Below are 24,593 nucleotides of genomic sequence, written 5' to 3'. Positions count from 1 at the left end.
ACATTACACTCTGCTTTCTTTCTATATGCTAAATCTGGCAGAGCTGCATTTGATAGTTTGATAGTCACTCGTTTCTTCATCGTTATCAATAAATTAATCAGATTTTTAGACCTTTCTAACAACGGTGCAACATTTTGACTTGTCATAGCAGGAAAAGCACAGGTGGAAACAATAACATTAACTTATTGTGATGCAAGGAGAACTATTAAAAGATGTTAATAGTTACACCTAGCTTGGTACATGCTGCTACACTGTGGTAGCAAAGTGCAAAATGTTTTGTTTTGCTTAACGTTCAATATCTCCTTCCAGTATTTTACTGCAACTGCTGCTCCAGTGCTTCATTAGAAGCGTTGTGAATAATCTCTCCCAGACCTGGCTACTCTTTAACGGTTTTTTTAAACTAACTGAGTAAACTGTACAAGAATTCCAACACACATGTACATTGCGTCTATACAAACGGCACAATAAAGAAATAACAGAGTCTTTTAAAAAAGTCAAAATGTCTGCTGTGAAACTTTTTTTATTCAACTTTCTCTCCATGTTCAGGATCCACTGTATCAGACGATTTTGCAGTCAATCTTTCTCAATAAGACATCGTTACCACCTGTTTGAAAAAGACATCCAAGCAATTGTACAGAATATTGGCTTTATTATGAAACCTGGGGCTTTTTTTTTCCACAGACAACCATTCTACATTTGTACAGATCCATTTACCAGATTTATGCTGTAATCACAAAAAAGGAGAGAGTGTGTACAGAGCAGTTTGCCTGCCTGATCTCACCGAAGATTGTTTTTGATACAAAACTGGAGCATATTCAGTAAAAAAAACGCAACACTTCTTCAGACGCTGCAGCTGTGTGTCAGATGTGAAGCCGCTGCCTTGGACGTTAAGAGTTTTACCTTGTATGGGGAAAAAAAAAAATCGTCCGAGATACTTATTTGAAGGGCATCGTCCCAAAAAAAGGTTGCGTCTTAATGAATATGCTCCAGAAAAAAAAAAACAGTTCAAAATTGTATACAATCGTATAATTTAAATTCCCCGACCCCAACAAAATAACTATATAAGAAGCAACTAAAGCACACAGCAGTCATTAGGTGTCAGACCCGCCCACCCAGCCAGCCACCCTCAATTAACACGTAACACTTATTTCAGTATTTTTCTACACGTAGGAGTTTCACCCCAAGTAGTTCAGTTTAAAACCCTGCCTCAGCTCCTCGAGGTCTCGCCACCAAAGCGAGTTTTAAAATAGGAAGTGTCTGAAATTCAAAATGGACTCGTGAACTCTTACGGGCCGAGAAACCTGGCTCTGCCTGTTGTTTTCTGAACTACATAAGGGAGTCCCCGCTTCCCCCCCGCAAAAAAAAATATGTCCACTGAAGTCTCCCAACCCCCCCCATTCCACCCCCTCCCTCCCCGCCCGACGGCATGGATCGCTGTGAATCAACAGACAAGAGCTAGAAGCTGTAGAGTTTCCCTTAAAGACCAGCTGCTATATGTAAATCCTTCAGATATTTCGGCGTGTTCGTCAGGAGTGCAATTTGTCGTCTGAGAGCGAAACACAATGCACAGATATCACATATCTGCCGGCACATCGTCTGACATGACCCCCATGAAAACACAATCCCCGTCCCCTCCTCCCCCCTCCCTCCTTCCTTCCTTCCCTGCATCTCAGACAATTAGCTAATGTATTCTGGTTTTTTTAAATCATTTGAAAAAGGTTTAAATCTTAATAAGGGCTACATTCTCCTGTGGGGGACTCCTGGCGTGTCTATCCATCCATGTGCATTTCTAAGTAGTCTCTTTCATCTTAAAATTATGAGCCTCACAGTCATTCATACAGACGAAACTGTACTGGCATGAACTCGGTAATTAACTGTAATTATCAAACAATATTGGAGGAAAAAAAAAACAAACAGTTAAAACCAAAAAAAAAACTAACGCAAACACCAGACATCTATCCCAGAATCTTTTGGCCGTTCGTTCCAAACATACAATTATTACACGTATAAAGAAGGAACCAAAAATAGGTTAACAGGAGAACAAAACATCTGAGATCCAATCATATGTAGGCTTTACTCAAAACTGCCAGTCTCATTTCCAGAGTGTAAATAACTGTCTTGGTGTTGGAGAAAACAGTGGAGGACACACAGGGATCGATTCAAAATCGCACTACACCACTCGCCGTACTTCGAAAAATCTCTTCAGGTAGTAAATCTGTCCGAGCGTCATCGCCACCAGAACCAGGGCTTCGAAGAACGACCACAGCACCACTCTGCTGTTTGTGTTGTCGTTGACTAGAAGCAGAAGAAGAAAAAAGAAAAGAGACAAATTTGTGAAATTACACTCACATAATATCATCACCTGTTATTTTTGGGATTTTATTTTTAGACTCACTTGCTCTGTGTATCCTCTCACGGACCTCCATGTACTCCTGCTCGTGCTTCACAGCTGTCATGGCAACTGCCAGCTCATTGATCATCTCCTCCAGCTTGTTTTGGTGAGCTGAAACAGGAAAAACATTATCCATCAGCTGAAAGTCACAACACGAGTTACTGTGCACAAACAAAAAACATGCACAGGGTATGCAAAACATGCATAACATCTGTCGTGTGTGTGTGTGTGTGTGACTGGGGAAGCAAGACATTTGTAACTCATACTTGTTCTCACTGTGCAAGTAGTCAAACCACTCACGAACATCACAAAATTCCTCGGTATGTACCGTAGGAATGCACGATATTAGTTTAAACTATGGAAACAACTCTGGTTAGAGGAAACTCTGCAGTGCATCACAAACTCAAAAGTCTATTTCACAACAGCAGTACGCTGCCCTGTTCCCTACCATCCCAGCTGTCACCACCTACAAAGAGGGGAAAAGTTGCCAAAATAAAGTCAAATAAAAAAGGGAAGAAACTAACACACAAGCTCAATAAAAGCAGAATAAAGAGAGAGAAAAAATGGTTTACACTGTGCTTGATTCTTCTGGGAACAAGCTGACAGATTTAATGATATGGAATTTCTCATTTTTGTCTCTTGTAAACAAACATTTATGCATCTTCTTCTACTCCTACCTTCTGTCTCCATGTCTTGGCCTTTGGGTGCCTCTCCGATATCGATGGTAAACATGACAATCTTGGGTGTCATAGTGGACATCTTGTTGCTGAAGCAGAACTTGTAGGTGCCGTCCATGTGTGCTGCCACTGAGTATTTCCCACTGGACTCTCTGTCGCCTTTGTAAATCTGCTTTCCATCAGGCCCTGTTATCTGTAGAAAAAAAAAAAAGTGGGGAGAAATAAAAGAGTTAATAACAGTGCACCAGTAATATAACATGATGGCTTTTGGAGGCAACATATGGCAACACTTGAGTGAAATAAAAACACTCACAATTGTGCACATTAAAACAGAGCAACATGTACACGGAAAACTTGTAAAAGAGAAGCTTAATTTTATATAGTTTCACGTTATATTAGAGGTTTTAACACTTCTGCAGAATTTAGCCGCTATGCTAACGCTGCACTTCCTGTATCGTTTTGAATAATTCAATAACAAGTGACACACGTTTCTTAACATAAATCTGCCTGAATAATACCTCTGTAACAATCTATCCCTTCAGATTGAGTTGTTTTTGTCCGACTGTGAGTGAAAAGCGATCAACCCTAGACAGAAACTAGTTTAATGTGTCGTTACGCAGACAGACGGCGGCTGCTGCTAACGTTAGCGCAGGCCCGCCGCCGCAGGTTTAAGTTCAAATAAACGCAGATTTCCCCTCGTTAGGTGGCTACTTTATCATCTCACCTCAACATCGATGTCCAGGAAGCCTCCTTCGGCTACCTCAAACATGAGGCCCATCTTGGTGCCGGAGTTGACCCGCTCATAGAAGCACTCCTCGGCATGGGCGTCTATGCTAACGAAGTAGCCGGACGCAGTGGCAGACAGGACGGCCAGCAGGACAACCAGCTCCGACACGGTAAACATGTTTGAAATGTGTTGTAGCGAAGGTCGCACCAAGCCAGAGGATATAAAGGGTATCCTTGCTTCAGGATGTCGGTTTATATGATTGAATTGTTGCAGGAGAGGAGCCGCACCAGCTTCGGCTGCTCTCTGACTGCCACGTACAGGCTTAAACCGACCGGCGAGCAGCGAGGGCCAAAATTAAGAGAGTGCGTGGCGCAAAGGTTGTCACAATGAAGATCTGTAGTGGTGACTCTCCTCTAATTCAGAGTGGAGCAGTGATGGAGGAAGTACTCAGATAAAAGTATAATACAGCAATGTGAAAATACTCCATTAATAGTAAAAGTCCTGCATGAAAAGTCATACTACAGTAAAAGTACATAAGTATTATGAGCTTCATGTAGTTAAAGTATTGCAGTAAAAGTAGTGGTTTGGTCCCTCTGACTGATATATTATTATATATGACATCATTAGATGAAGACTGAAGCATCAGTGTTAGAGCAGCATGTTACTGTTGTAGCTGCTGGAGGTGGAGCAAGTAATCTTTGATTTTTGCTGAAATATTGGATCATTTGAACATTTATTGAAATGAAAGCATGTGAGAAGTTTAGAGGGAAAAATCACTATTTGGTGGAGCTGTTAACAACTCATAGACATGTGAAATGTGACCCCGACTACACACTGCTTTTTGTAAGACGTCAAAAGCCAAAAAGGTTAGAAACTGCTGGTTTCATCTTTAACAATGTGTTGTATTTTAAAAGTGTGTAGAAAGTACAATATTTCCCTCTGAAATGTAGTGGAGTGGAAGTATAAAGTAGCATCACATGGAAATACTCAAGTAAAGTACAAGTACCTCAAAACTGTACTTGAGTAAATGTACTTAGTTACTTTCCACCACTGGAGTGTAGACCTTATATAACTCTTCATTTGATAGGATGACTACTTTTATCACTCAATATATAGACACTGAATTTTCCTTTTCTTACAAACAAGTAGACAACTGTTTGGTTTTTCTAATTATACCTCTGCTAAAGCTAATGAGTTACATCTATATTAACTTTTATTAAAGAGCCCCTCCAGACATGTATTAAGACTCTGCTTGGAACAATAATGTGTGTCTGATGTGGTTTTTCCACAAAAAAGTATAATTACCTGTTAAAATCCTTAAAATGGCATCTACTCCTCCCTCATGAATTCATAATCTATTATATGCAAAAAAAAAAATTTATCTCAGAAGTTTAAAGATCCCCTCCAGACATGTTTTAAGTTTTGAATAATAATTTACATCTGATATAGTTTTTCCATAAAATAGTTAAATTACTATTACTATTCCTTTTCCTGCTGGACACCAGATGTCTCCTCCTTCACTGTAAAGTCCATCCTCAGTGTTTGTGCTTCTGGAGGCTTCAAATTTCCACATCACACTTCTGCATAAGTTGAATATCGGACTACGATTGCCTCCGAACTAGTTGTGATGTCATAAATCCTGCTCGTAGGCCCCTTAAAACTGGATTTTCATTGACTGCAGATAAACTTTCCACTTTCATTAGATGAATGTGAAAACAAACTCTGCACATACATCATTCTACACAGAGAAGCTCAAACATCCAACTGTAGGAACGAGAAGAAAGACACATTTATTGAGTGGAGACAAGCATCCCATAAAAAAAAACATACAGCAACACAATAGAGCATAATGGTTTAATTGAAGTTATGAATGTTTTTGGCTGAACAGGTGGATCTCAGTCTGGGTCATACAGATTAATTCATGCCATTAACGTTTGTTCATCTGACACTGTTTTATCACCAGTTTACTGTAATTATGTGGTTTAAGATAACTGCCACCATCTCAGTGATGGGTCCTAGTAAGGCTTACATCCTAAAAAACTCTCCTCAAAGACCCCAAAAACAAAAACTTTCTGGCTTGAAGCTGGACGTCACAATTTAAAGAGTGTTTTTTTTCTTCTAACAATATCTTTATTGATATTTTCAAATAATATCCAACAGTATAGACACACATATGTTCATAGAGGTTATAAAGGATAATATCAAAGGCAAGTAGTCTCTAGTTTGTAACATATGATAACTCCTGATATCAAATTGTTCCAATAGAATAATCAATAAATAAATGATAATGAATATATATATAAGTATTTTTCTGAGTTACTATAATACCAAAATCAAACTACTTGCTCCTCTCACAAGAGAAAATATTCATTAAGAGTGAGATGACACTGAACAGCCTGATACTCCTGGTTCTGTTTTTCATCTACGCATCTAAATGGAGGAAAATGAAAGCCCTGTTTTCAGTTTTTAAAAGGGACGTTGTGGACAGTCGTCTCAGTGCTTTGAGACTAATGAAAGGAAAACATGCAGAGTCTCTACTCAGAGTTTACGACGAACTGAAAATATCTGATGACCTCCAGAGCAGCGGTCAGCACTCAGGTTCAACCATGGGCCAGTTTTTTTTTAGCACTGCCTATAGAGGGGCCAACATATAGGCACTGTGAAAACAAAGCCTAATATGTTTTGTTTATTTCTTTTTATTAATTCAAGAATAAAATTGGGGTTGTATCTGTGGGCAGATTTCATAATTCCCATTAGTAAGTGACAGCAACTTATTTTAATACTCATTTGGCAAAAAACGACTCATAAACATGAACATATCCTCTATGTTACAATACAAGACTAGAAATGTAATTGATAATGTATCCACACACAATAAAAAGTGCTGTTATTGACACAAATCTGTTCTGCTCACATCAGCCAAATTATGTTATGTACCTTTTTTATTCACCTGGTAAATTTATAAGATGTTAGGAGGTCAAATATGTTGGGATTTACATGAGATTTGTGTTTACATTGTTATCTCCTGTAGATTTATGAGGAGTCATGAACAAGATTTGATGTATAAAAGGGAAAACTTCAGCTTTCCTTTAAGGGCCAAATATTTTTGTTGGAGGCCCAGATTTGGACCACGGGCCACTATTTGCCAACCACTCCCCTAGAGCAACTACATTAAAAAATAATCATGGTATCATTGTAATATTTTCTATTATTATTTACCTTATTATATTATTATTTTATTGCTTCTCCATGTTATTTTAAGTCATCTTTCTTATCTAATGTGCCTTGTATGTTAAGAGATGTTTATTGTTGTTATTATTTGTATGTTGATGCTTGTAAATTAACCTTTTCTTAATAATAATAAAAAAAGATGATTATGTAATCATGTGATCTCTGCGGACAAAGTTTCAATTTGTGCAACTGCCGCGCGGCAGAGGCGGTGCGGCAGCGGCAGAGCGTTCCACTCCCTCCGCTGCCGCTCTGCCGCGAGTGCCGCTGAAATCAATAAGCTCTAATGAGCATGCGCGGAGTGAAAGTGGACGGGCTCTTTAATTTACGTTACGCTGTTTGCCGGACGGGTCCGAACGCTGCGGTTTGTTTCGAGGGGACGACGCGCAAGCGAACATCGGCCGCCGCGGGTGGAAAAATCTGCGCACCCTCTGTTTTGTCGCATGTTTGGTGACGTCCGATAATCGACTTGCTGTGAAGTCTCCGGGGCCGAGGCCTACAGACTTTTTGTAGCGCCCGCTGGTAAAATCTCCCGTCGATGCCTGGATTCCGGTGCCCGTTGTGACCGGGTGTGAACCGATGAAGCACTTTATCCTGTGATTGAAGCAGAAACGGTCGGAAACGTTAGCCAGCTAGCTGAAGCTACCGCTAACTGCCAGCGAGGAAGTGAGGAGCGAAAAAAATGACATCTCGGAGGTAAAAGGAGGGGGGGGGGGGGCTGTGTGGAAAACAATGTCTGCTGATCATGTTAGCTGAGCTGGCTAACTTTAACTCAACTCAGCTGTTTGGATGTTGTCGGTAAACAAGCTCAGAGTGTCCCGGTGTTTCTGGGAAAAAAAAGCTGGAATAGCTAGCAAAACCGCTTCATGTAGCACACACACCGGCAACTTGTAACCCAGTCAGAAGCTGTTTGGCACACACTGTAAACACTGATACCAAACCTACAAAGCTCACTCACTTCTTTGTTATTCATAGATTCTAGTAACAGACAGAGTTGAAGATAGCTGAACACTGACTTTGACCGCTGAAAACCGAGCACAGCTACTGTCAGCAGCACTGAACGGCTTTATTGTGTTATGAAATGCAAATCAAGTCAGTTTCGTGCAACTACACATCACGAATCACAGATCGGTCTCAGAGCGACTTCTATCCTTAGATTTGGAAAAGGAAAAAACTGCCTTTTTAATGGGGGGAAAAAGGGGAGGAAACTTCAGGAAGAGCAACAGAAGAGGAGAGATCTCTCCTCCAGTACGGAGACATGAAATGTGAATATATATATATATGTACAGACAGTAGAAAGAATGACAATATTAAAGGACGGGTTCACACTTTTTAAAGCAACAGTCAGGAGCCCAAATGAACAGTGAAACATGATTTTCTTACTGTAATAATCTCCCCTGTTCCCCCCTTCATAATGCACTTACAATTTAAGTGATGAAGAACAAAATCAACAGTCCTCCTTCTGTGCAAAAAACATATTTTAAAGTTAATCTGCAGCTAATATGAAGCTTCAGCGTCCAAATGAGTCAAATCAAGTAGATATCTTTCAATGTTACAGTCTTTTTAGTGCCAAAGTCCCTCTTTTTGTTTCTATACTTCCACCGCAGCTCAACAGGGAAACACTGTCCGAGGAAAACCTGACTGTCGTTTTAAGACAGACTTGAAAAATTGTGAACTCGTCCTTTAAGTAAATAGAGTACAAACATTAAATACTAAGCGCAGAACATTTGTAGCAGAGCGTAAAAGTGATTTGAAGGGAAGGCTGCGGATCAGAGACGACATCAAGCGACATTCAGGTGCTGCTAAGATCTCGCAGGACCGCAAAACCTCCTCAGTATCACAAAGAAAGATGACAGACAAAACTGAAAGATATCATTTTTAGAGGGAGAAGTCTAGAGCTGCAAGGATTAATCGATTGAATGATTAGTTGGCCCTTATTTTGACAGCTGATTAATCGTTTTGAGTCATTTTTTAAACGGCAAAATGTCCAAATTCTCTGATTCCAGCTTCTCAGATGTGAATATTTTCTGGTTTCTTTTAGTCTTCTATGACAGTAAACTGAATATCTTTGAGTTGTCGGGACAAAACGAGACATTTTACACTGTTTTCTAGCATTTTATAGACCAAACAACTAATTGATTAATTGATAAAATAATTGACAGCTTAATAGATAATAACAGTTAGTTGCAGCCCTGCTTGGTACTGACACAACAAGATAAAGGGAGAGAACAGAGACCACCAGTGTTCTAACTCTAAGTCTTGATTTCATACGAACGGTCACACAGCAGGACGTACAGTCATGTTGGGTCTGAAGTGACGGATTGTAAATCATCCGCGGCGGTTGAGACACTCGCATTGTGTCCGAAACCTCTCTGGTGTTTACTCACTCCCAACCTTTTCTTGGCACAGAGGATTGTTCTTATACCGTCAGTGTCGCTGTGGCTCGGCCTGTTTGTGGGTTTGACATGCCTGTTCTTAAATTATACGAGCTCCCGTTCAGGCGTGATCTCTCTCTCTCTCTCTCTCTCTCTCTCTCTCTCTTCCTCTCTCTCTTCCTCCCAACACACAAATAAGCTTTTGGTAAAAGTCAGAAAATAAACAGAGATGGAGAAGAGAGGAAGAAGACAAGAGAGAAAAGAGAGAGAGGCCTCGAGAGACGGAAACGTAGACTTGTTTAGTCTGTGTTGAGTTGTGGTTATTTAAAGAATTAAAAAAAAAAAACCAACAGATTGACCTTCATGTACAGCTGCAGTGATGTTCTGGTTACTCTTCAGTACTGATGACTGGCCTCAGTTTAAAGTCAGTGTTCAATGTATTTACAGCAGAAAACCCCAGAATAACATAAAGAGCTGCGAGGATTAGTAGATTAATCGACTGTTTTGAGTCATTTTAAAGAAAAAAACGTGCAAATTCTCTGATTCCAGTTTCTTGATTGTGAATATTTTATGTTTGTTTTTTTTACAGTAAACTGAATATCTTTGAGTTTTGGACAAAATAAAACATTTGAGGACGTCATTTTTCACCGTTTTTGAATTGATTAATCTTTAGTTGCAGCCTTAATAACCTATAAAGAAATATAATCATCATTCAGGTTTTCCTCGCTGCCTGGGAACCTTTGATAATATATACTTATATACTACAGTGAGGCTGCAACTAATGATTATTTTCATTATCAATTAATCAAGTCAGTTTTTAGTTATATAGCCCAATATCTATATATTAATATCTAATAATGTCCTCCTGCTTCTTGATGTACTTTTAGTGTCATCTCTTGCTTTTTCTTCTGTGTAAAGTGTCTTTTAGAAAAATGCTCTATAAATAAAATGTATTATTATTATTATTATTATTATATCAGAAATCACACATTTTTCTCAAAGGGGCTTTACAATCTGTACAGTATACAAATCCTTCATCTGTAGATCCTTAATTGATTCATCGTTCGGTCTACAAAACGTCTGAGAAATTATAACTTTTTAGTCACTTTTCACTATTTTCTGAGTCACAGGTGACGTCTTGTTTTCTGAGTTGAAAAACCAACGATGTTCAGTTTACTGTCATTTATGATACAGAAAAACGTGAAATCGTCACATTTTAGAAGCTAAAACCAGATAATTTTTTGGCCATTTTTATTCAATCATCAAAACTAGCTATTGATTAATCAACCATTCAACTAATTGTTACAGCTCGACGCTACAGTGAACTCTGTAGTGAATAGTAAATAAAGATTTTTGGACTCATAGCCAGAACTGACAGGTGTAGTTATGCTGCAACTGTAGTTTTTTTAATCTATTACATGAGTTACGGTTAGAAAAAAGTCGTTTAAATGACGTGTTTATTACTATTTTCATTGCAATGTGGGAAGTTTTGAGGACACAGTATAACATGGGGCAGTTTTATCAGGATTTTTCGTTAAAACGTTGTTAAAATTTAGTTTCTGGTAACTTTATTTGCACTGTGTATCAGTTAGATAGCAGAGTAACAAGGTTATATTCACTGGGATTGAATCAAACCTTGTATTTCTACATAATCTACAGTAGATTTGTGAAATTCTGACAAGTTTTGTCGTTTAATATAAATATCAAAACTTCAGCTTTCATCAGGAGGCCAAAATATGTTTCCCTGAGGGCCAGATTTCGCCCTCGGGCCACTATTTGCCCACCGCTCGATATACAGTAGAGCGTTAATTTAATAAAAAGTCAAAGATGAAAGTAAACAAAACGCACTATACAGTAATAAGGAAGTGATTTCAGACAGAAGCTAATCATCGTTCCTCTCTCCCATCTCTCAGGTGGTTTCACCCCAACATCACAGGCGTGGAGGCTGAAAACCTCCTGCTGACTCGAGGAGTGGATGGCAGCTTCTTAGCCAGACCCAGTAAGAGTAACCCGGGAGACTTCACCCTCTCAGTACGGTGAGTCACTATCGGCTATAAGCAGTAATCACTTCCCTTTTTAAAGAAAACGTTGGATGATAGTATGAAGACCGACCTTTTTACTAATAATAAAAAAAAAAAAAGCTTGTGGTTTTTATCTCGGGGCCTGTCGACCCATAAATTTTGAAGCTGAAGTATCATTAACTGGGTTTAGCTGATGTAGACGATGTTATTTTTGGAAAGAGTCTCATGTTTGAGCTCGTTCTCTCTCTCTCTCTCTCTCTCTCTCTCATCTCTTCACCATATTTACTTCCTATGGAAACAAAACAAAGTCACGCTCCTCTTGTGGAGACATTTCCAGACTGGGAGACCAGTCTCTTCTGGTTCAAACCAGCGCATGTCTTTTCTCCCTTCTCTGCACATTTCTGCCAGACTTTTTAACCAGAAGTCATTCAGGGTTACAGAGCTCCAGACCTGCCACAAGTTCTCCTTTTTTTTTTTTCTATTTTCTGAGATAATGGTGGTCACCTACGATGACTCAATGCAGTTTTGTAGCGTCTTATCTGATTGGCCGCTCGGTCTGTTGCATAAAAACGTTCAGTTCAGTCTCTCGATGTCATCACCGCTGCCTTTGAATATCTTTCACGGTTTTTTAAGTCTCTCACTTCTTGTAAATAGCAGAGATGTTGTAAGTGATGCATGCAGAACACTTAGAAACAATTAACTCATCAGTCAGTCGTATTTTTCACAGCAAAAATGCCAAAATTTCACTGGTTCCAGCTTCAGAATATTGATGCATTGACTGAGGAAAGAGAGAAATATTATATATAGTACAATCAGCTCACCTGCACTAAACTGATACAGTGAGTCTCATCTGTTAACCTGGAAGACTTGTGTTTTGTTTGAGCTGTGAAACATCAGATTTCAACACGGTGAGAGAAATAAAAAAAAAAGTGTGAATCCTGGTTTTTAGTTCAGTTCGTCAGCAGCCGGAGAGTCAATAACGTTGGGCTTTAGAGGAGGAGACTGTAGAGATGTTGGTCTGTTTGAACAGTAGTTTAGTCGACTTCACTGCATTTATCACCGGACAGCGACTGACAAAATGTGAGTCTACTCTTCTCGACAGATACGTTGATTTAGCAGCTTTTAGCGGGCAGTTTGTTGCTTTTTTTTATACCAGATATGTCAAAAAAGCTGAATATTTTAGGGTTTTGGACTTTAAGTTGAATGAAACGACACTTTAAAGATATGTTAACTTAAATTTTGAGAAATTTTTCACATTTTTCTGTCATTTTATAGACAAAATGAGTTTAGTTGCAGCTTATTTTAACTATAACACATGCACAAGTCTATACGTGGACTCATATGACTCCTCGGTATAGATATATGTGTTTATAATGTTCTCACTCCTGGTGGTAACTCTTCTGTAAATGTGTTGTTTTTTTTTTGCTGCAGGCGAAATGGAGCCGTCACCCACATTAAGATCCAGAACACAGGAGACTACTACGACCTTTACGGCGGGGAGAAGTTTGCCACTCTGGCGGAGCTGGTGCAGTATTACATGGAGCATCACGGCCAGCTGAAAGAGAAAAACGGAGACGTTATCGAGCTCAAGTATCCGCTCAACTGTGCGGACCCCACCTCAGAGAGGTGAGCACCGACACGTTATCGGTTCTACTTTGGGTCGTATTGAATTGTTAGTTTTCTTTATCGAGTTATGAACATATTGGGGTGGCCAAGTTTGGAATAAGTATGACTTTTATTGTGTTAGTAAGCTGTATACTGTAATGTGGTTGTACTGTGCAGAAGTTTAGGCACTAAATGTAAAGTTAGGCATCAAAAATAATGAAAGAAGGAACCACTGAAAGACAGCAGTCAGCGGACTCACACTCTCCTGTTTCTCTAGATGGTTCCACGGTCACTTGTCGGGTCGGGAGGCCGAGAAGCTGCTGACAGAAAAGGGGAAGAACGGCAGCTTCCTGGTGAGAGAGAGTCAGAGTCATCCCGGAGACTTCGTCCTGTCGGTCCGAACGGGAGACGACAAGACGGACAGCAGTGACAGCAAACCCAAAGTCACTCACGTCATGATCCGCTGTCAGGTAAACCCGCCTTCCTCCTCAACGCTCCTCAGCTAAACGGAGACCTTTTATTCTCTCCGTTACGGTGTGATACTGACAGATACAGATGCTTTTTATCGCTGTTCTGATTTCTCTGAGTCACCTGGTTTCTTGAGTGCATGTAAAACATCGTGATTGTCTCGTGACCGGTCTTTTGCACTCGTGGCTGATGTGTCCGTGTGTTTCTCATCCAGCATGACCTGAAGTACGACGTGGGCGGAGGGGAGAAGTTCGACTCCCTCACCGACCTGGTAGAGCACTACAAAAAGAACCCCATGGTGGAAACTCTGGGTACCGTGCTTCAGCTCAAACAGGTACCTCTCCTCCTCCTCCTCCTCCTCCTCCAAGTATCCCAAAACTGACTTTACAATCTGCTCAACAAGTAAGACAACTTCTCTCTCCTCTCCAGCCGCTGAACACTACTCGCATCAACGCTGCAGAGATCGAGAGTCGAGTCAGGGAGCTGAGCAAACTAGCGGAGGCCACAGACAAGGTCAAACAAGGCTTCTGGGAGGAATTTGAGGTGAGCGGTTGTCTCGTTCTGCAGATCTGTCCTTTTTTTTATGGATGAAACAATGTACAAGACAACATATAGAGTAAATAAATATCATGCAGTTTGATAAAAGATGTTCTGGTTGAGACTCTTGTTTCTTTTTGTTTTCTCCTCAGACCTTGCAGCAACAAGAGTGCAAACTGCTCTACAGTCGCAAAGAAGGCCAGAGAGCAGAGAACAAAAACAAGAACAGATACAAGAACATTCTGCCTTGTGAGAAACTCTCTTTCACTGTAACAACCTCCGAGTTGTATCTCTGTAAGCGCAGGAATCACCTGAAGAGATTTTCGAAACTAACTGTGCGGTTTCTGTTTCTGTTTCCAGTCGACCACACTCGTGTGTGTCTGAAAGACGGGGACCTAAATGAGCCAGGCTCTGATTACATCAACGCCAATATCATCATGGTAGTATCTGCTATCATGGTAAACTCACTTCATCCTCAGGACACACACACACAAACACACACACACATAAATAAACGTAATTAATTCTGTGTATGATAATATGTAGATGATCCAGATGTTAGCATATGTCAGTTTACACTCTTGTTTTTGACTCCTTGTGTTGTGTTTCTCTGTTCATGTCGAGTATTCAGCTGACTGTCATGTCCATCTGTGTGTGTGTGTGTGTGTGTGTGTGTGTGTGTGTGTGTGTGTTCAGCCCGAGCTGGACTCAAAGTGTAACAGTACCAAGGGGAAGAAGTCCTACATCGCCACTCAGGGCTGCCTGCAGAACACCATCAGTGACTTCTGGAGGATGGTGTTTCAGGAGAACTCTCGAGTCATCGTCATGACAACCAAAGAGGTGGAGAGAGGGAAGGTGAGCACAACTAAGACGGTGTAGTTTCAACAAGCTCTCCCAAATTAAATGAAAAAATACGTTGTTTGTCCTCTAGAACAACACCTTGGATCTGATGCCTCTATAGACAGGACGACATAGTTTGTCTGCCTCTGTTTGACCGATAGAACGGCGCTCCCTTGTGGCTAAACAGAGTAAAAGCGCTAATTGAGAAAGTGGTGATGTGCTGTGACGGCAATAGAAACGGTCGTTGATCTTGTTGACATCTTTATGTTGTATAAAACCGGCAGACGTTACATCAATATGTTGTATTTCCAAATAAGCTACAATTTATTTTTTTATCTTTCACTTCTCCCGACAGAGTAAGTGTGTGAAATACTGGCCGGACATGTCGGCTCTGAAGGAGTACGGCGCCATGCGTGTTCGCAACGTCAGAGAGACGGCCGCACATGACTACATCTTAAGAGAACTCAAACTGTCCAAAGTTGGACAGGTAAGTGTGTGTGTTGTTACTATAACATTATAAGTTAGTACTTGATTGTTTAAGAAAAATCTGGATTTGTATTTCATAAGATTGAGATGATCTGTTTATTTGTTCTTAACCTGTAAAACAAAAGTGAAATCCAGTCTATAGACAGTACCTGTAGTGTTACTAATGGCGCTGGTGGATGCTTTGAAGTGTATCTTTTAATTAACATGTCATTGTGTTTCTATTGTTTTTTGCACTTAACAAATACATGTGGGCTTTTCTTACGTAACAAGTCCAAAAATATTTCTACATGTTCTTAAAAATGTTTTATTATCAAAAAAAAAAAAAAAACACATATAAAGTATGTCATGTTAACAGTATGTTGTACTTTTAACTTCACCAGACGCATTAGTTCCTTCAGAAGACGTCAATGTTTAAAAGCTGGTCACAAATATATCGTTTCATTTTTAAAAAAGGGTTCAGTAACTTCCTAAAACAGCTGGTCACTGTAGTTTTTAGCAAACGTTACTCAGACAGGAGGAAATAGAGCATTTGTTGGGGACTATTTTTAGCGGTGGATGAATCCACATTTGATGCTCTAGTGAGTATTTCTGGCAGTAGGACGGTGTGTGTGTTCATGGTGATGAAGGAACATGTCACTCAGTGCAGCGATGTGACTCACTGATGTGTTTTTAATAGTTTTTGGACAACAACAGAGGAATAAGATACATCAGGCTTTGATACACACACAATACTTGTTAGCAGATCAATTTATTGTTTTGGTCTTAAAAGAAAATATAGATTACCATACTTTACTTGAAATTTGACTATATTTGGTTGGTGATCTCTGCTAGAAATATACAAGACATGTAATTTTAAACTACTCTTTACATTATTAGATAAATTTGTCATTTTAGGTTGTAAAAAATATTGTTTTAACTGATTTATCTTTGTGAAACGGTAATATATCAATGAATTATATTTATTACCGGAAATCAACACATGGCTTTCATATGCACAAAATCAAAACAATACAATATCTTTGCCTTCACGTCTCGTTTTTTTTTTCCTCACATGTTAAGATGCCGACCAGATGCTTGGAAGATTTTCTGTCATAAATTTTATTCAAAAACATTTTACTGCATTCACATGACAAAAAAAATACAACCTTACAGATTTACACAATCATAAAAGTCCATTTAAAATCTGTTCAGATCATTAAGAACATCGTATTCATGTTCTGAGCTTGTTATTGATTTGTATTGGTAACACACTGCTGCGTGTTTTCAGGGCAACACAGAACGTACAGTTTGGCAGTACCACTTCAGGGCCTGGCCGGACCACGGAGTCCCCACCGACCCGGGCGGTGTACTGGACTTCTTAGAGGAGGTCAACCTGAAACAGGAGAGCATACTGGACGCTGGACCTATAGCGGTACACTGCAGGTACATATACACAGAAAACAAACACATAACGCCCTAACAATGAGGTTCACGTCAAACTTGGTAGCCCTCGATCGATAAATCATAACTGTTAAACCAGAACCTTCCCTTCACAGAGACGCAGTTTCAGTCATCAGTAAATCCACTTTAGTTTAGTTTATTACATTTATTTGTCAGGGACCACGTACACAATAAAACATTCATCTCACACAGGCAGAAGAGATTTATTTATTTATTTCTCTGTTCTCTATTTCTCTGTTATGTGTCTCCGGGTTATGCTAACCCATTATTGCTAACTTTGCAGCTAACCTCCGTCACTTTTCCAGCACTTGGGGAAACAACAGACGTGACTTTTTAGCATTTATTAACTGACACACCGTAGTCTGTACTGTACATTTACTGCCAGACTGACAACTTACCGCTAACCTTTTCCTCTGCCCCGCTCGCATTCACCGTCACTTCTCTGCCTCTCGCTGTTTCCCGCTCGCTATGCAAACACACTACGCAAGCCTCAACGGCGTTACGCTACCAGTGGTTTCCCAGGCAACGAGATAAAGGTTGACTCACGTACCGGAGCAGCGCTGCACAGAGACTCCCAAACGCTATCGATTTCTGAATTAATGGATATTTGGCGTTATTTTTGGCATTAAAAAAAACATTTTTCTTGGCCTGGCGGGGGTTCTTGTTGTGATAATTACAGGAGAAACACTGATTTAGTAAACGCTGAGTAAACGTTGAGTACAGTTACACCCAGCAGTCTTCATTAGATTGGGCGAGTTCAAAGTTGTGAAAACAACGGGGGTGTTTTGAATACACCCCCGTTGTTTTCACAGGCAGTTTGTTAGTCTGTCCCTCCCGCCGCAGGAAATAATGGATTAATCCTGGAAAGCTATTGATGTAGCACTTTTCTCCTTATGAAAGTAACAAGGAGATTGTTACTTTCATAAGGAGCTCTTCCGACCAACGAGAATTTGGTCGGACGAGAGCATATCGACTAACTAATCGACCAGTCGACCAGCAGACTACAGCCCTAGACATCACAGAAGAACAACGCTCCTTATAACTTTTCATCTATGTTCAAAATCATCAAATTTATCACTTTTTCTCCGTTCTGGTTCACAACCAGACGTTCTCCACGTCTGGGTGTAAACTGCAAGTGTTGAGAAGCAAGCATAGCATGAAGAACCTCGGAGGAGATTCACAAACAAACAAAAACTAGTCTTTTTATCCCACAAAAATGTGATATCACAACTTGTATTGTGATGTATATCAGCAGAACAATCAGAGTGATCAATAAATGAAAATGGAGTTTGTGTATTTTGTTTGTTTTTGACATTACTAAGGAGCAGAATGACCCATTAACATGGTTCTTATATCCCTGGAAACCCTGACAGTCTCTTATCCATCCAGCCATAGATGGATATTTGTGCTGGAATAAAAACTTGTGGATATAAAAAGTCTCCTATAGCATGCAGGGCTGCAACTAGAGATTCCTTTCATTATAGAATAATCTGCAGTTGGTTTTTTTTTATTATTAATCATTTTGTCTATAAAGTATCAGAAAATAATCAAAAATGCCCTTTATAATCTCCCACATTTAACAATGACAGTCAAGAACCTTTAGATAATTAATTTACTGTAATGAATGACAAAGAAAATCATTAAATCATCACATTTAAGCAGCTAAAACCAGGAAACATTTTTGCACATTTGCTTTAAAAATGACTAAAATGATTATTGGATTACCAAAATAGTTGCAGATTAATTTTTTGTCAATCACCTAATCGATTAAGCAACTAATCACGTGTTGCACTGCTCTAAAAAACCTCCTGAAAAATACAATATATGTCATGCATATGTCACATAAACAGGCCGTTAAAGCCTCTAACAGAGGAGACATGTCGACTCAAAGACGTTCTCTTGTGTTCTCCAGTGCAGGAATTGGGCGGACAGGAACGTTTATAGTGATCGACATCCTGATAGACGTGATCAGAGAAAAAGGTGAGTCTGCATATCTGATATAAAGTCAGTTTAGTTCAAGAAGTTATGCAACCAATGCTTAGGATTATTATTTATCTATGTCGTTTTCATCCTGCAGGGGTGGACTGTGACATCGACGTGCCAAAGACCATCCAGATGGTTCGTTCTCAGCGCTCTGGGATGGTGCAGACCGAGGCGCAGTACAGATTCATCTATATGGCCGTACAGCACTACATAGAAACGTTGCAGAGACGCATAGAGGAGGAACAGGTGTGCAGCAGACAACATCTCACTTCAGCTCCGTTCACATCACACGCTCAAGTGGCCCCCAGATCCGATTTATTTGTCTCCAAGGCCGCATTTAAGGCCTGGACGCGATTTTTTCATGCGATTAATTGGCACGTCGATATATTTTTTCGAACTGTTGTTTGTGTCATGAGTACTTTCACACAGAACGCGAATATTACGAGGCGAAAAAGCGCTGCGTGACTTTTCACACAGCGAATAAAAGCATCAACCAATCACAGAGCGTTAATCGCACAGACAGCTGTTTCTTGCGACGGCCCACGTGGGGTGTTGAGAATCCCGCTATGTGAGTTTTGAACTAATTCACCATATCTATATTGATTGATCAGCTCCAGGTCTGTCTGTGAAAGCAGACAGGTAGGTTCACTCACTACGGTGGGTGGAGCAATAAAGCCAATGAATCAATACATTGATGTATCATGTATCATATGCATCATCACCATGTATTTATAAATACAAACACTGTGGATTTCTTCTCGTGGAGCCGACATGCAAACTGTTTCGGTTCAGTAACTCCCTGCTGTCAGTCAGCCTGGTGAAGGAGCTGCAGCTGACAGGCGGCTGCTTCTGTGGACGTGAGACGCTGAACGCAGGTCGGAGATCATCATCATCATCACTGGAGGATGATGTCGACATCCTCCAGTGATGATGATCTTGTCCTTCTTCTCCTCACTCGACAAAAGAAGAGGAGAGCGTTATATCCGCTCGATTCACAACTGATGCGAACTATTCGCTATTTCGCAATTTCATGTCGTTTATTGGCGTCGCTGTGTATGTGTAAAGGCCGCGTTTACACTGCCTGGTTCAAGTGACCCAATTCTGATTTTTTTTGCTCACATGCGGCACAGATCGGATATGTATTATTATGAACGTGTAAACGGGGGGGAAAAAAATGCACATGGAATCGGATATTCTCAGATCTGTTTTGGGCCTCAATCATATGTGGAAATAAATCTGATAGTGATCGGATATCAATGCCGACGCGGCTGTCATCTAAACGGACAGATCGGATGGATATTCCCCTGTCGTCGTGATTCACATGTCATTAAAAATGCGACCGTCTTATACTTTTTCACATTTTAATGACGTTATTTTCCTTTTCGCTAACCAAACCCTTGTTTACGCATGCGGGTTGTTTCAAGTATTAAGAAAGTGTAAAACAAAGGTATCGGGTATAAAGTAGATGTAAACAGATGGGCAGACAAATCAGATGTAGGCAGAAAATCGTAACTGGGCATCAAGACTTGCAGGAAAAATTCTTCAAATTTGGCACAAACATCCACTTGGACCCAAGGATATGAATAGAATTTGGTGGTTAAAGGTCAAAGGTCACTGTGACCTCACAAAACACATTTTTGGCCATAACTCAAGAGTTCATATAAGTATAACAAAGTTTCACACAAATGTCTAATAGGATAAAACGATAAAGTGATGACATTTTATAACCAAAAGGTTAAAGGTCAACTTCACTGTGACATCATAAAGTTCTGTAAAAACACTTTTTCTGGCTGTTATTTGTTCAGATACTGAGTTGGTGACACTAATCTTAAAAGTGTGGTGATTTTATTAAATATCTTGAAAGTCTTCACTACAACTATTATGATGGATATAAACTGCAACCTGATTGGCTGGCGGAGGCGTATAACTGTGAGGCGGTATATCTAGTTTCATATCAGATCTGGGCCACTTGGCACATGCGGTTCTACATCTGATCTCTGGCTCATGCGACCGCTGTCAGAACGATCGTGTGGTTTATTTAACGTCTCACTTCTTCGCGCATATCGCCTGTCGACAACGTTCAGCGTCGGTGCCTCACAGCCCAGTAAAAATAAACATGGAGGAAATGGAGCAACAACAGCGACGAGGGTCAACGGAGAGACCAGGAAGTGTCAGATTTGTTTATGGAAAAGCTTCTATTCAAGTCAAACTGGAAGGAATTTATCACAACTGAATAGAAGCACAGTCCATGTTTCTGATTTGACTTTATATGACGTTATTCTTGTAGGCATGTGGCTCATATTTCAGTTAAGTCTGCACTTGTGTGACAGTTGAACGTAGCCTTTGTCTTTTTTATTTTCACCTTCTCTTGTTTCTAACCTTCCTGTACTTTCTCTTCTGCAGAAAAGTAAGATTAAAGGGCGCGAGTACACCAACATTAAGTACTCTTTGTCTGACCTGACTGGAGGAGAGCAGAGCCCTTTGCCTCCTTGCACTCCTATTCCTACTCCCACCTGCACAGAGTAAGTAAATGCTGATAGTAAAGAACCTGCCTGTTTTAACTGTTTATGTTATATTTAATCACTCTTTGTGTCCTTGTAAAGAAAAGTTTACTGGTAGTTTCTCACGGCAGCGTGTGGATGTGTTGGCAGGATGAGGGATGACAGCTCCAGAGTGTATGAGAACGTGGGCCTGATGCAGCAGCAGAAGAGCTACAGATGAGATTCACCTTTGACCCCAGTGCTCTATCAGTTCCAGGTAAGTACAGTAACATAGCACTCAGCATAGAAAACAATAATATACTGTAAACTCTCAAAATAATGAGTAGCAAACACAAAGAAAGGCCTGGTAATAACTCTTAAGGCTGCATTCACACCAAATCAGGCGGTGCGGCGAAAACGCTTGATAACGTTAAAGTTAGACCTTGCTAATGGCTCAGACTCATTTTAAAAAAGACGAGAAAAAGAGAGAGAGAGAGAGAGCAGCTGTGGGCGAGCGAGCTAGAGAGTGAATGAAGAGAGGGAGCGCTGGTAGAGAGAAAGCCGGTGAAACAGATCAATAAAACGTTATTTTCTGATTGTTTCACAGCGGTTACATTGTAGAGCACAAATAAACACACCCACACCCCCCACACACACACACACCTCCGCTCGACCCTGCGGCTGAACGCCACACCGCCTGATTTGGTGTGAATGCAGCCTAATGACTCACATGGTAAATTCAGTATAATATATGTTCCTACAGCACTAATCTAATCCAGTCTACTGTTGTGGTTCATTGTCTTCAAATATAAACTTTATAAAATGATATTATGCCAGTGGTTTGTTTTCAGCTCCATCTGCTGCCTCAAAAGTCACCTAATACATCAATTAAAATTGTTTTAACTTAAAAATATTGTTCTAACTTACTACTTTGCCATTTTTTTGTAAGTTTTTTTTAGTGTACTGTTTCATGTTATTATCCTACCAGGAAAGGGAAGGATTACACCTTATAAATTGCTGTATTGTGAAACATGTTTACAGAGTGTCGAGTTTCATTGACAAGTAGCTTAACCCCGATCAATAAAACAACAAAGTAGAGGTGATTTTTAATCAATAAGAGAATAAAGAATAGGATTTTCTGATGGGGCGTCCTGGTGGCCAAAAGGGTCTAAGACCTCTCATCTCATTTCCTGTCACTTTTATACTGTTATGTTTCAAAATAAAAGCAGAAACATCCAAAAAAATACTTAAAAAAAAAAAAAAAAAAAAAGCAAGAAACTCAGAGCAATAGAGTGGTAAGTAAGACAAGACTGTGAAAATGTACATCATAGTGCATTTATTCAATTTATTTAGACAACAAGTAAACATGGAGGAAGTGTTGAGTTAACTAAATAAAACAGAAACAGGGATAATCTCAGATCTCTCAGGCTTTTTCTGGCTAATTTATGTTTCATGTGTATTTTTGTGTATCATCCGTATGTACAAAATAATACAGATACACTGTTGAGATTATTAGAATTCATTCAGTCATTAATATCAGACTCCTAATTATTTTTCCTCTCTGTCTCCTTCAGGATCTTGATACCTGACCAGTTTTTTTTCGCCAGCCACACCTTGACGCCTGAGACTTGACCGTAACAATAACATGGATCAATGGAAAAAAACACAACACACAAAAATAAACAAAAAAAAAAAAAAACATAATGTGAGAGAGACCAGACACCAGGGTCCTCCTGTTTTTTCGCTCATCCTACATGAACGTTGGCCCTCTAGTTGAATTTAAACCACTGTGATCATCAGAAGAGCCTTTTTGAGAAGCCTAACACGCTAAATCCTCTACTAAACAACACACAGTCTGGGGTTTTTTAGCCGCAACAAGGGCTGCAAACAGCGAGCGCTCTCTCTCTCTCTCCTCAGAGGGGGGGGAAAAAAACCTAGCTAACCTTTGTTCATCTCTCGTTTTTTTTTTTCAAAAATTTTTATTAACCAAAGGAAAATAATGTAGATTGTTTGTTTTGTAGATGGAAGTGAGGAGTTTTCTGGAAAAAAAAAAAAAAAAGGCCTGTGCCAAAACCACGAGTTTTATCCACCGATTTAAAAAGTCTTTATCGGGCCTGTGAAGCCTTTTATAAAGCAGCGGGAGCTGAGAGAGCGCGTTTGTGGAGCAAAAGTGGGGCAAAATTTCCAGTGATTTATTGTCTCGTTTTCACTGAGTCGTATATAGTGTAATGTTTCTGAATGAAGAAGTATTGGCATTGTAATGTAATACCATATTTACTGTTGATTCGTAATCCACTGACTTCTAAACATGAATTCCTTGTTTTTTTTTTTGTTTTTGTTTTTTTTTTGTTTTTTTTTTTGCGCCAGAACTGCCTTGAATAGAAACTTTTAATTCAGGCTGTTCTGTTTGTTTTTCCACGTTGGGTTTATTAATATGTTTCCACTGAGATACACGCGGTATCTGTTGATTAACCATTCCTGAGCTCAAGCCGAATGTCCTTAATGCCGCGTTTTTACTCCGCGGCATAACAGTTACAGTCACAGCCTTGATTCACCTGGTGGATTTATTAAATAATCTAATCTGGGATTAAGATTAAGGGGAGTTTTCAGGGGAGGGCACATGTTTGATTTTTTTTAATGCCTCTTCTTCATGCCTGCACTTCAATGTCAGAGTCGGTATCGTGTTAAGATTTCAGAGGAGTCTGTTGTGTATCTCAGTTGCAGGCACGGCTGCCAAAAAAAACTTTGTTTTTTTAAGTTTTTTTAAAAGTGCATATTACTTCTTTTTTTTTTTTTTAAATTCTTTCTTGTTATTTTTTAAAAGACAAATGCCTTTTTTTGTGTACCATTGCCTATTTTTTGAGCACCACATGTACTTAATTTTAAGAGTCACAGTTTTAAGAAGCAATCACACACATCTGTAAAGCTTTCGGCGGTATAGATCAGTCGTTATGATGGTTGTACTGTAGGTTTGTGGCCCTGTGATTCAGTAGTTTATACACACACACACACACACACACACATATATATATATGTATACAGGTTTCTATAGGAGAGTGGTTTACCAGCAACCCAGGTAACCAGGAAGTTGTCTTTCTATTAATGTCAATCAAACCATTTAAAGAAATAGTTTGACATATTCAGGAAACAAAAATGCTTATTCTCTTTCTGGTTGAGTTACATGAGAAGATCTCAGCATAAAGACTGCTCCTTCTGTTTAATGATGCTCTGCAGTATTTAAAAACTGATCCTCTGTCCAAAAAGTGCAGAAAAATTTACTGTTCTCTGTTGAATGTTGAATGAAAAAAAAGAGTAAAAAAAAAATGACTTTCAT

At 39.6% G+C, this 24,593-nt stretch overlaps 2 protein-coding genes across 4 annotated transcripts; one reads left to right on the top strand and one right to left on the bottom strand.

Annotated features, from left to right (window-relative positions):
* Window positions 1-502: 502 nt before the first annotated feature.
* tmed2 (transmembrane p24 trafficking protein 2) lies at window positions 503-4,143 on the bottom strand. Of its 2 annotated transcripts, XM_067574201.1 has the most exons (5): window positions 3,794-4,143; window positions 3,070-3,262; window positions 2,841-2,858; window positions 2,396-2,503; window positions 503-2,295 (listed from the first exon to the last, which is right to left on the bottom strand). In XM_067574201.1, exons 1-5 carry the CDS (start codon window positions 3,971-3,973, stop codon window positions 2,171-2,173), a joined length of 624 nt encoding a protein of 207 aa, XP_067430302.1. In that variant the 5' UTR covers window positions 3,974-4,143; the 3' UTR covers window positions 503-2,170. The 2 variants fall into 2 exon arrangements, with proteins under 2 accessions (XP_067430302.1, XP_067430304.1); XM_067574203.1 differs by lacking the exon at window positions 2,841-2,858 and having other exon boundaries at window positions 3,794-4,141.
* A 3,213-nt stretch (window positions 4,144-7,356) lies between these two features.
* ptpn11a (protein tyrosine phosphatase non-receptor type 11a) lies at window positions 7,357-24,051 on the top strand. 2 transcript variants are annotated; one of them, XM_067573666.1, is made up of 16 exons: window positions 7,357-7,720; window positions 11,313-11,435; window positions 12,852-13,046; window positions 13,303-13,495; window positions 13,708-13,827; window positions 13,923-14,036; window positions 14,183-14,279; window positions 14,391-14,470; window positions 14,727-14,885; window positions 15,226-15,357; window positions 16,624-16,778; window positions 18,709-18,776; window positions 18,874-19,025; window positions 21,183-21,301; window positions 21,431-21,536; window positions 22,834-24,051. In XM_067573666.1, the coding sequence occupies exons 1-15, from the start codon at window positions 7,707-7,709 to the stop codon at window positions 21,498-21,500; spliced, it is 1,791 nt and encodes a 596-aa protein (XP_067429767.1). In that variant the 5' UTR covers window positions 7,357-7,706; the 3' UTR covers window positions 21,501-21,536; window positions 22,834-24,051. The 2 variants fall into 2 exon arrangements, with proteins under 2 accessions (XP_067429767.1, XP_067429766.1); XM_067573665.1 differs by having other exon boundaries at window positions 7,358-7,720; window positions 14,391-14,488.
* Window positions 24,052-24,593: the final 542 nt, after the last annotated feature.

The sequence above is a fragment of the Thunnus thynnus genome, chromosome 19 (assembly GCF_963924715.1).
Source record: "Thunnus thynnus chromosome 19, fThuThy2.1, whole genome shotgun sequence".
NCBI lineage: Eukaryota > Metazoa > Chordata > Actinopteri > Scombriformes > Scombridae > Thunnus > Thunnus thynnus.
Note: the sequence above shows the minus strand (reverse complement) of the source record. Positions and strands in the feature narration are given on the sequence as shown.

Coding starts and splice junctions, on each gene's coding strand:
- tmed2 (XM_067574201.1), bottom strand. CDS start 3,973: ATGTTTACCGTGTCGGAGCTGGTTGTCCTGCTGGCCGTCCTGTCTGCC. Junction 3,263..3,793: donor TCCTGGACATCGATGTTGAG/GTGAGATGATAA, acceptor TTTTTTCTACAG/ATAACAGGGCCTGATGGAAA. Junction 2,296..2,395: donor TGAGAGGATACACAGAGCAA/GTGAGTCTAAAA, acceptor TTCTGCTTCTAG/TCAACGACAACACAAACAGC.
- ptpn11a (XM_067573665.1), top strand. Junction 14,280..14,390: donor ATACAAGAACATTCTGCCTT/GTGAGAAACTCT, acceptor TTCTGTTTCCAG/TCGACCACACTCGTGTGTGT. Junction 19,026..21,182: donor GACGCATAGAGGAGGAACAG/GTGTGCAGCAGA, acceptor TCTCTTCTGCAG/AAAAGTAAGATTAAAGGGCG.